The 12518-nt window shown below is 33.7% G+C and overlaps 1 protein-coding gene across 3 annotated transcripts in view; it reads left to right on the top strand.

The window, feature by feature from the left end:
- Positions 1–12518, top strand: part of LOC126759978 (innexin shaking-B) — a 338675-nt gene that overhangs the window by 223960 nt on the left and 102197 nt on the right. For 2 of the 3 annotated variants that reach the window (XM_050475278.1, XM_050475277.1), the window contains one exon: positions 7188–7341. In XM_050475278.1, the coding sequence (XP_050331235.1) occupies positions 7291–7341 (51 nt within the window). In that variant the 5' untranslated portion in view covers positions 7188–7290. Of the gene's footprint in view, positions 1–7187; positions 7342–11773; positions 12302–12518 lie in introns of those variants that run through there. The other variant, XM_050475280.1, reaches the window with a different exon arrangement.

Below are 12518 nucleotides of genomic sequence, written 5' to 3'. Positions count from 1 at the left end.
GTTGAAGTCATTTATTTCAATCAAATCAGTGATTGCATTCAGTGAGAATTTTCACTTGTGTGTCACATTATATTTCAACGCCGCGAAGTGTTTCTAATTTCCGATACATTTTTTTCTTGTTGTGCGATTACAGAGGGTGGCACCCTGCGTCTCATAAAACTTTTCCTACACCTTTTCAGACTGCTTATGTTAAATTATGGCAATTCAAGTGTTTCGCTTTTAAACTTTCTATTCTTGGAATGCGTACTAAATGCGTTGTCTTCCTATAATTTGAATACAAATTATTTTAGGCAAGTAGACTTTGAGCCGCATTCAGCTTAAATATAAGTGTAAATAAATAAATAAATTAACATTTTGTCTTTAAGCATGTTAAGCAGCCACATATTATTTGTAAACAAAAGGTCTTTCACAGTAATGTAATATGATTTTCGAAAAAAAGTTCCATTTCATTTCATTTGTCAAACTTTTTGCCTTAAGTTGCTTTTTGTGCGTGGGGAACCGCAAAAGCGCGCTTGTTAATTTTCTGACACTTGCGGCTACGAATTTTAAATTAACCTTTCAAAGGCCGCAGTCGCAAGGAGAAATACTTTAACAGATGGGTAGGGTTACTACTGAGTTTTTTATATATTTATTTCCATACTGAAAATACTATTGTGTTATTTTGTATAACACGCTACGAAAGAATAAATAAAGGAAGACACAACTAAAAACCTGCTTAGTTTATAATATTACCTAGATCACTAGATTACTATTCAATGACGTCGACCGATCCTAATCTGTGCTTTTTATCTGCCAAATATGTGTGGTTCTGTTTTAGATATACTTGAACTAAATTTGGTTTGTAAGATTCCCATCTTTAAGATAAATATTCAAAAGAGGCGAAATCGGACTACAACCATGACACATAGCGAAGTTTTTACAAGGTGCGCTCCAAAGTAAACAGCACTTAAGAAAAAACAGAACAATTGGTTTTTTCGGCAAAAACAATTTATTTCATTCAAAATAGTCTCATTCTGCTTCAATACAGCTTTTTGCACGGTCCAAAAGCATGTCGAGAGAGTTTTAGCTCGTTGGCCGGTGTGACCGCCAGTATGCCGGTGCAAGCCTTTTGAATGGCCTCTACGTCTGCATAACGCCTTAACTTCCTTTCATGGGCAAATGCATTTTTCCGAAAATGAAGAAGTCGCACGTTGCCATATCAGGTGAATAAAAATGTGATTTCTGGTAAAATAATCGGTCACAAGCGTCGATCGATGAGACGGTGCATTATCGTGCAGCAAACGTCAACTTTCATCTTCGAATTAATGGTTAAAATGTGATTACTGGTCAAATAATTGGTCACAAGTGTCGTTCGAATGTTGGATTCTGAGCATTTTTTGGTCGTCAGTCAATTTGTGCGGAACAAACCGTGCACACAAGATGTGTCTTAAGCCCAAATGTTCGGTCGAAATGCGATAAAACGATGTTTAGGAGAAGTATAATTCCATTTCCATGAATTTCAATGATGAGTTTGGCTGATTTTTGATGAATTCACGCACAGTTTCGTTGGAATTTCCGGTGATCACGGATTTTGATTGGCCCACATGTTGATCGTCATTTATGTCCTCACGACCACTTTGAAAACGTTGAAACCATTCGTGCTTTCTGCTACGGGATAGGCAATCATTCTCATAAACTTTTTCGTGGATCCGCTCCTGATGGCAATTAGTATGTGTACGGCAGTTGTTGTTTACGACGCGAAAAGTTGTCTAACGATTTTTGCCATAACAAAAAAACAATGAGTTAGAATAGGTTGAACTACGTCTACGGAATTGTTGAAAGTATTATAGAAGTGTTTTGAGAAGTCTATTGTATTCAGAACAATTGAATGCCACATCTAGCTGCTGAGACGTTATCAAAAGCTTGCCTCATGAGAGTTGTTCATACATCTTTGTTAATAAATGTAACATCGCACAAGTTAATGAAACGTGATGGTATCAGAGAGAAGATCTCAACATTGTGGGTTTGAAGTGTCAATGCTAGATTCGTACTAAAAGACCTAAATTTATTGTAAAAACAATGTCGAGGTGTTTGACAACGTAGTTGTCGTGACGAGAATGAGTTTAAGAATATGACGACGAAACTGTCTAGTAAATTGCGCTCCATTCTGGGTTTTACAAATATTCGTGGCATCCAGTGTATAAAAAACAAAATTCTCCTTGGGCACGTATAACTAACATTTTAGGCCTTCAGTTAGAATTATAGCGTATATATCAGATTAAAATACCTCTCAATCCTATGTTATATATTGATTAGTGAGGGACATGTCTAAATGACGTTTGTAGATACTGCTAGGTATAAGGTATATTTTCTCATGAGATTTTTAGTTCTCTGAGACTTGATTGGTGTATTTGGAATTTATCGATCGAAATGTTTGATATCTTATTAAAGTTGAATGAGTATATATTAATATGTATTGTGTTTATTGTGCTGAAATAGAAAGAAGTAGGTAATAGTTTAGTTAAAGTAATCAAGGATGTGCCAGTAAATGGATAAATTAAGAAATAGGGAAAATTAATATGACAAGATTACCAGTAGAGAGAATATAGTTTGAGTTACTGAATTTTCTTTAGCATAATATAGTTTGGTGCCAAAATTAGTTTAAATCAGTTCATACACTAACTTTATAACCCATTCAAAATCCTTCCCAACTTTTTCAAGAAATGTTTCTAATGTCAACCGCCTAAAAAATTGTACATACGGTATACATATATATATTGTAGTGTTCCTATGTATGCGACGCGCTCACTTGTGTGCGCATAAACTCCACAAAAGTAATGAGGTAATTATTCCTTCTGCCTTGGGTATCATAAATATGTGTTCACCAACTTATTTATATACGTTAATTTAATTGCATACATAAATTTACAAACGCATGTATATACAAGTATATAAGTGCATGAAAAAGTCATTTGAGTGGTTTACTCTTCTGTACCTACTTTTACCACAATCTGCGGCCCTCATTTACACAAATCCTTTTAATGAATGCTTCCATTAGAAGTTCTGTAAGCGTATACGGCTAAATATGTATGTATGCGAGCACCGCTTTGTTTTCATTAAGTTACAGACACACCTTTGCGCCTTTTGTAAATAATACATCTCTAAGCGTTGTTCATGTAAGGTGAAAAACGGCCACAGCAAGAAAACAATTGTATTCAGGTGCTAATTTCATACTTATGCTTTTACACGCCCATTAGATCAAATGCATTACACGCTCTGCGGACTTTAAATAAACTATATAACATGTGTACCCTACACATGACCACTAGCAGTAAGCGTGCAAGTTATGTAAACACGTCATCTCTCATGTAAAGAATTAGACAATCATGTCAAAAATGGCCTTTCAATCTTTAAAGGGTTGCAATGCACAACGACCCATAAGCGACATCATCTACACTGCATAGGAATTCTCACTGTAATAGAAATGTCCGGATAATAATATGCATTTCTTGAGGATGACATTTTACCAAAAATTCTATAACCAATTTTTTTTATATTTCCTTACGATTTCTTGCAAAATCTTTGAATTATCCCATTTTTACTAATTTTAACATAACCATTATATAATAGGCTTGGTTATCTACCGATTTTGTCCATTTCTTGTAATCTGCCAGAAATAGTTGTTCTGAGCAAAAAATATTTAACATCAGATGCTTCTCTCTATATCGATGCCTTGCACCAAATTACTGTTTCGTATCTTGTGGTACTGATCTTTGCTCCGATTTTCTGCCTCTCCAGATAATCAAATAGTACGTACTAAAAGATTTTTACTCAAGTTATTGCTTACTTGTAGACAGACAAACGGAATTTACCTCATCTGGACACCCTGAACATTTTGTTTGTATGTATATAACTCTATATCTGTCGCAATTATCTATATGAACATGTGGCAAGAGTATAAAAACATATACATAGGCTGTCTTGCATTATCCTTTTATTGCTATTTTTTTTAAAGAAAAGACAGGGAAACTTCAATTTAATTATTTTCATTCGAAAGAACATTTTTTGGCATTTATTTTTTGCAGATTATCTCTTTCAAATGTTGGCCTCGTCTATGTCTCAGATGGTCCAGCTGTTGAGTGAAATTATTTGCTCACCGAAGAGTTCTCTCAATAAATCCATGCGATGTGTGGGAAGTGGCGCCGTCTTGTTGAAAGCAAATGTCGCCGAGATTTCAGGCAAAAAATAGTGGATTATGACGGCGCCATAGCGGTCGCCATTGACGGTTACGTTCTTTCCGGCATCACTTTTGAAGAAATTTGAAACGATGATTCTACCGGTCCACAAATCACATCTCACCGTTGTTTTTTTTTTTTTTTTTTGAATAAAATGACAGCTTATAAAACTCTTAGTTGGCCCAGAAATGGGCTTCAGCGCTGAACAAAATTTGGCTCGAAAAGGCCGGATCTTCTTATAGCTTTTCAAGAGCCCAGAGAGCGAAGCGTTGTCCCTTGGAATGGTTGAGCGGCTTCAGTTCTTGCATAAGCTAAATTTTATTCGCTTTCAATTTAAGATCTCTACAAAAATGCACCGAGTCATTCCATACGTAAGCCCGAGTTGCTGTGAATGGCGCTGAATCGTCTCTGCAGGGTCTTCGTGTACACTCGCGACTATGGCTGCTATATTTCCTTCACAGCAATGGTCTAATCGGTCGAAAATTATCCAATAATGAATGTTGGGTCTCAACATGGTGATGGTGTTACGAATAGAACGCTTAGTAGCTAGGTTATGTTGACCATAGGTTGATCAAAGCGCGCATAACACATTCTTTACAGAACGTGAATTTTCGTAACAAAGCTCGATTTGAAAATGTTGTTCAAGCGTAAGTCTTTCCAAGATGAAATGCTAAAAAATACTGAACAAAAATAAAATGACAGCTTAACACGACTCATGCGGGATATATTATAAATGTGATTGAAAATGATCACCCGTTTAATAAATTGATCAAGAAAATCTTTAAATATTCCTTATGCAGCAGAAAAATGGGCTAGAAATTAATGAAATCACAGAGGCTAATTGATATTGGATAGTCGAAATAGTCTTTTAGTAATTTGTCAATACATGTCGTTGCAGTCGTATACCTCCAGTGCTACCAATCACATTGTGTCATACCATACAGTGCTGGAAAGGTGAGAATTTAAGCTTTGAGGAAGTTGAAAAAAAGTTACAGCCGTCCAAAAATGGGTGAAAAATGAACAAATTCGCTATATTTTGAAATTTTTGTAAAAAGGGAAGAATGCCACGCAGGCCACCAATGAAAAGGTCGATGAAATGGTGGAAAAGATTGACTGTCACATAAGCAGCCATGACATCGCTAAGGAACTTAAAACTCATCATCAAACGGGTTTGAACCATTTAAAAAGTGCTGGCTACAAAAAGAAGCTCGATATTTGGGTACCACATAAATTGTCTGTGAAAAATTTAATGGGTCGAATTAAGGGGTTATATAGAGTTAGGAGGTCGAAAAAAATGCATTTTTCAAGAATTTTTTCTAAGCAAACTATTTGGTTTATTAATTTGAAACTTGGCAGGTATATTATGACAACCTTAAACTATATTCACGTATACGTAAAAATTATTATCGGGTACGTAGATATTGCCAATTTTGCAGAGGTTCGCAAAAAAAAGGCCTCTTGCGGTGAGCACGATATCTCTGGACTGGATCATCTAAAATGCAAAAACCAAATAAATTTCATTAATATGATAAATAATCTAGTGATTGATGGAAGGAATTAGCAAAAAAAAATTTTTTGAAAAATGGCGGCTACTCAATGCAAAAGGTTCGATTTTCGACCAAAATTCGGGTCTTTAATTGTTTATAAAAATAAGAAATTTTCATCGGATGGTGAAATCCTTCTATTATTTACTAAAAAGTATAGTTAAGAAGCTTATGTAAAAATTTCAGACCGATCAGTTTCGCCGTTTCTGAGAAATCTTGCTCACCGACTTTGAAAACACCGTTTCGAGAAAAACGAGCTTAAAGTTTTGAAAGCACTTTACATGTAGTCGGCGCGCCTTCACTAATGTGTCTATAACTTCGAAAATATTCGTCGATCGACTTGAAATTTTGTATGTGTATACTCAGATATATATATATATATATTAAGAAAACGCAAAAAAAAATTGATTTCTTGAAAATCCTAACTGTATATAACCCCTTAACAGCTGCGATTCTTTACTGAAACGAAATGAAATCGGACCAGATCTGAAGCGAATGGTAACAGAAGAGGAAAAGTGGAACATATACGACAATAATGTGCGAAAAAATGAAGGTGGTGAAGCTCAACAAATAGTCATAAAGCCAGAATTGACGTCTCGAAAGGTTATGCTGAGTGTTTGGTGAGATTGGAATGGAATCATCCACTATGAGCTGCTCCAGCCTTGTCGAATGATTGATTCTACATTTTTCTGTCAAAAACTGATAAGATTGAAGCAAGCGATCGAAAAAAACGGCCAGAACTGATCATGAAGGGTTTCGTCTTCATCGGACTACCATTTGATTCGGTCAATGCAAAACTCCCTTAATAGAGTAAAGTTGGCTTCAAGAGAAGCCTGTAAAAATTACTTGTCGCAGTTTTTCGCTGAGAAACCAGAAAAGTCTTACACTGATAGAATAATATCTCCAGCAGAATATGTGAAAAAGTAGTCGACCAAACTGGTATATATTTGGTTAATTAAAGTTGATTTTTAATATAAAAAAAATAAGTTGAAGTTTGATTGAAAATACGAAAAAAAGTTTTTATACCAAACCTATTTTTTTTTAAATACAGAACTCTAAATCTAGAATGATACCTATGTTATTGGTAAAGATCATCGCTATATACATACATATATAGGCTTTTTCAATAGGGCACTACAAAATTAGAGCGATAGGGACATGAAACGACGCCATTTTTTCCCGCTCTCTTGATATTTCTCTTCAGTAAGGTCTGCCGTCTAATAATGGAAAGGTATACGATCCAACAAAGAGTCGAAATTATTAAAATTCGGAGTCAGCGGCCTCATCTTTAAAAGTATATGAGTATATTATATTAATTTAGCTGAAAATGGTATTGTTCAATCCAATTATATAACACATCACCTTTATTACTCCGATATCTTCGCACAAATAAAGTCTAAATATCTGTTATTACTTGTCTCTTTTGCAGATTATCACGTAAACTCAAGCCACATATAGTTGCCGATACAGTCAAGCAATACATCAGTCGGGCGCAGCGCACAAGTAAGGGTTCCAGAGAACAGCAGCCTAACATGGAGTTTTTACGTGGTGTTTATGCGTTCATGCAAGTGAGTAGATCATCGGTGAGTGTCGCTATTTCAACTTAACAAACTTACTAATCCATAAAATCTTCTTTTTCTTTTTTGAATTGCGTATGATTTGCTCTCTATCAAAACATTGAACAAATCAATCGAAATCTCATAACCTCAACCGAAATCCAAAAAAAATAATATTTTAAACTAAACTATTAAACCTATTTTGCTGTTGGCAAAATAACCGAGTGTAAATAATATAAATAATGATATACATTACTACGAAAATAATAAAAAATATGTATGTATAAATATACACAAATCGCATTAATAACGTTTAACGAGAGTAAGCTAACATGTGAGCTATATTATACCATATACACGTAAAAACGTTATTACAAGAGTGAAATGTGTTAATTAGAGTAAAGCAGGAAGTATATTAGTGGTAATATAAGGTACACATTGTAGCTATTAAATGCCTTCTTCAAATTATTTAACAAATATGCAAATTTGATATGGAAAAGTTAGGTTATGTTAATAAAAAGTTGACAATCTCGACATATAAACATGTAATTATTAAATTATAGTGAAATGCCTTGAGCATTATCCATTGAATAGTATCATAAGCATAATTTTGTTGAGATCTAAAAATTTAAAAACTCAAGGTTTACTAATTTTTGTGCAACTCTACCAACAAGTTAAAGCCGTTAATACTCAGTGAAACTTTGTTTTTTTTTTTAATTATAGTATCACCACTTTTCGATATGTCAAACTATGGTTACCGCATTTGCACAGAGTTCGATTGTGACCACGCATATCAAACCATATGCTATATAACGGTCTAATTGGAACTACTAGAACTAAAAATAAAAAGTTTTTTTTTAAGTAATCAATTTCCAAGTCGAGCACCTTAATATTTTGTTTAAGTAGTAAAAATATTTACATAAAATAATAAATTGGTTTTAAACCAAAAATAAGTGAAAAATGAATTTTGCATGTTAAAAAAAACTTCAACAAAATTATGACTTTGAACAAAACTAACAAATACCATAAGTAGAAACGTATAAGAAGAATATATAAAGAAGAGATATTAGGAATAATTTAATCAAATTCCGAGCGAGTGAGCGAGCGAACATACAAATGAAAAATAAATACCAAGGAGCAAACAAACCATTGCAATTGACTGCATTCATTCAGTCAATTATCTCCCGTTATTTGACGAAGTGAAACGATTATCATATTTCAACGAAACAAGAGTAATAAGCAGCATCACTCATGTTTCGCAGATAAAAATATTAACGCAACATTTGCACTGTAAGTTCTTCTGTATACTTTTCTTCTATCCGCACTAGTCAAACCAAGGGACAAAATGAAAAACATCAAAAACATAAAAAACATAAAAATAGTTAATCACTAAGTTGCAGAAAAGCACAGTGAAAAAAAAACTCATGAAATATTATCATACTTCTATTTTCTCTTAAGCTCATTGCATTCTTCTTAATTTATATGAAAAATATTGTGTTCCTTTATCGATCTGCATATTTCGTGTCGCCGTTTCTAAGCTACTAATTATGAGTTTAAGAGATTTTCAACACTCTCTTCATGCATTTTCTACAATCTATAAATGAAGTTCTTTTCCTTTTGTATTTTTAACATTTTCCTAGCATTTTATGAATTGTGTTTTATAATTTACGTTTTGTTCCATTGTTTACTTTCCGTAGTAGCATACATTTTATGACAGTGTTGCCCTACAAATGAAAAGTGTAACCGCGTTTTTTAACTCAGCGCAGTCATTCACTTGTATCCTTTTACAGCTTGTTTTGTGGTAGATATATTTTCGTTTTGACATCAACACATACATTATCCTAGACATCAGCCAACGCGTCAGCATCTATCAGTGCAGCAGTAACACAAGCCACCCATCTTCACTCCTCTCATTTCTCTATCATCATCAACCCACCATCTACATCGCCATCATCGGCAGCAGCGTTTTGTCATAACTTTCAAGCTCCTCTGCTGCTGCCAACATCTGCTCATAAAGTTCGAACTCTGTTTAAAAATATGTACTTTTTAAGTTGCAAGATACGCACTTTTTTGTTAAGTGAATTTGAATATGCTGTCTACGCATCAGAGCAAAGGATGGTTGAAAATTGTCAGTGTCCACTTTCTAACGTCCTATACGTGAATTCACTATAGACGCGGTCTCATTTGAGATTTTAGGTAAATCAATTTCATAAACTAGGGATTATCTCATTTCATCTGAAAATATACATCAGTTTATTGGTAAAGTTTGCAAGTGGTAGGTGGACTAATAGCGCAAAAGCTTCCCGTGTGTTCTTGAATGTTTCAAGAAAACATTCTGCTGACGTCGTACACAAAGTGCTATGTAAATGAGGACTTTAACTTAAACACGTAAAAAAGCTATGGTAAGGTGTCAAGAGTGGTAAATAAATGAAGGCAGTGTTAATTTACTATTCAGTCATTTATATAAATTTTGTACCGATTTTTTTCCTTGTCTGCCTCTATCGTTCTCTGTGTATTGTTGATTATCTCTATACTTCTTCGTCTGCCTTTTCAATTCTAACAGTTTACTTCTTTTCTATCTATTTCAAGCGTATGTTTGTGTGTGCGTATTCTTAATTCTCTAGTTTTCAGTTGTGTTTGTATTTTGATTTTCGGTATATTTATGTGTGCGTGCTTAAAGCTATACTTTCGTTTGTTTAGCTTATCTTTAGTTTCTCCCTGACTGTCTTTCTATCTCTGCTTAAACTAGTATTTAAAATAAGTTTGCGTTAGTTAGTTGCTGTTAGCCTCAATAAATAACGGATGTTATAAGGTTCTATCAAAGCACCAATATGCTACTTAGCGTCTATCCAGCTCAAAGCAGCTTTCAGCACACTTTTTATAACACTGTGGGCCGAAAACCTTCCTCCACAGTTAGACCTACAGGAGTGCTTTAAAAGAAGAGATTAATGTTGTTTGGCTACTACGAAGAATTTTTCCTTAATTACTACAAATTCTGCCAGTAAAGCAATTCAATTTAATTTTATTTGCCAAAAAATCATGCTAATAAATCTGCGTCCTTACATGTTACTAAGGAACTAACTAGGAATATTTGTTTATTTTGATTAAACTTTTTATTCTACCTTTATTTAGTGTTAAGTGAAGTCGCTCAAGCAACTGTAAATATATTTATTAAATCTTTTGTTTAAGTAATTTGTAAATATTACAGCAAAAACTGTTCGAAACCGGCGGCCACCCGGCAATTTTATTCAGAACAGAATATACCATAAACATGTGAATTGGTGTGCCAGATTAAAAAATGAATTTTTCATGCAATTCAGCCTAAAGTCGTCTATGGCAGATCTTTATACTAGACAGCTAACACTCAAATAAGATAAATAAGTACACACACATATATATAGATACACATACTTTAGACATTAAACGCCCGAAAGTTCAAAAAGCACATATTTTATGTTCTTTCCTACAAAGCTTATATAATACAAGTACAATATGTACTTTAAATATAACTCTATATATTATGTCTACATTTGTATAAGTAAGTCACGATAGCCACAGGTACAACAACAGTAAGGGAAGAAACGTAGGGCGGCGACTGATGCTATCGTCAAGTACACTGCTGTAGTCATAATTGAAAAATAATTATGAAAAATATTTTATGTAGCAAATATTTTTTTAACTCGATTTAACATGTACTTTTTATTTACTTTATGTATGCAATTGTGTATTTTACGAAGGTTAACTACGACTATGAAACTCCTGCTGCTACTACAACAACGTTTATTGCTCCTTTTTCAACCATATCGTCGACAGTTACAACAACCACAGCTGAAAATAATATGAATTATAGTAAAGACTCAAGTGAAAACATAATTGCGCGAGAAACTACACCTCTGACAACAGCTAAAACGACGAAGGCAACCGCTATAGCCACAATTATAAACGAACCCAAAACATAACAAATCAATATTGTAAAAATAATAGTAAACGAGAAAGACGATAAGTGGCAACAATAATGAAAATACTTGCTGTGCTAACTTTATAATATTCCTGTACAGATTTTCTTAGAGAAAAGCCCCTCTAAATTTCTTCTATCTTTGTGTATCAAAACACCTAGGCATAATAAAATCCACAGTAGAAATCCAATTTACTGCCTACGATAACTGAAAAGAAGCATGGAAGAATAATATAGAAGCTATTCTTACAAAAGTCAAATGACGAAATCTGCGCCCTCGATTAACCTAAGAATTTATTCGTAGGATAACAGCAACAATTAAATAATAATAAAACCAAAAACAAAAAATATATATAAAAATTAACGCATTAAAAATAATAATAAAAAACAATAATAATAATAACAATTTACATCAAAGCGATTGTGATAAATTGCCATGCAAAATCAAATTTAACATAATCATGATACGCAAATTACTTCTAATCAAAAACTAAATTAAGTAAAAATCAAAAATAAATAATAATTAAAACAAAATAATAAATTCAACTTTAAACTCCTGGTAATCAGTAATACAGAAGATTAAGTTCAAACGCCTTCGCGCGTCACCGTTACCATATATATATATACATTTATCCCGCTAGGAATTTGCATGCCCGTACCACGACAATAGAGAGTACTATTAAAATAGGAGCGAATTTTCTACTTAATACTCGAATTCTCCAAGTGTACAATCAACAAGCGCTTGATTGCTGCTTTGCAACTTTCACAGACTTCTCACACGAAATCGCACGGTTTGCTCTACGCCGCGGAGTAGACTCATTTCAATTAATATATTAATCGACTAATTCGTTGTTGCAGTCATAAGCGAAGCTTCTTATTGTGCCTTCAATTATTTTGCAAGTGAGCGCCAGATTGTAGGCTCAGGTGTTGGTGTTGCCTTCTGTGTGCGTGCGTGTGTGTTACCTTCCGAGTCATCCAAGCACTGCCGGAAGTTAACCACAGAACGTTCTCGTTTACAAAGAGAAAAAAATGGTAATTAAAAATATTCTTCAGCGGTTTCTTTTTTTTACACACAGATATATGTTTTTATTGTCCTTATTATTTATGATTTTAATTTTAGTTTTACATAATACCGCATTAAGCCTCCCATTTAGGAATAAAAAAAAAATTTTAAGAGTTGCAATTTACAGTTTATCTTCTTAACATTAGCCGACTATGTCAGCACTATTTGTTTTTTAAGTTTTACCTA

This window comes from Bactrocera neohumeralis, chromosome 5 (genome assembly GCF_024586455.1).
Source record: "Bactrocera neohumeralis isolate Rockhampton chromosome 5, APGP_CSIRO_Bneo_wtdbg2-racon-allhic-juicebox.fasta_v2, whole genome shotgun sequence".
Taxonomy (NCBI): Eukaryota; Metazoa; Arthropoda; class Insecta; order Diptera; family Tephritidae; genus Bactrocera; species Bactrocera neohumeralis.
The sequence above is the reverse complement of the archived record's forward strand: the minus strand, read 5'-3'. Positions and strand labels throughout refer to the sequence as shown.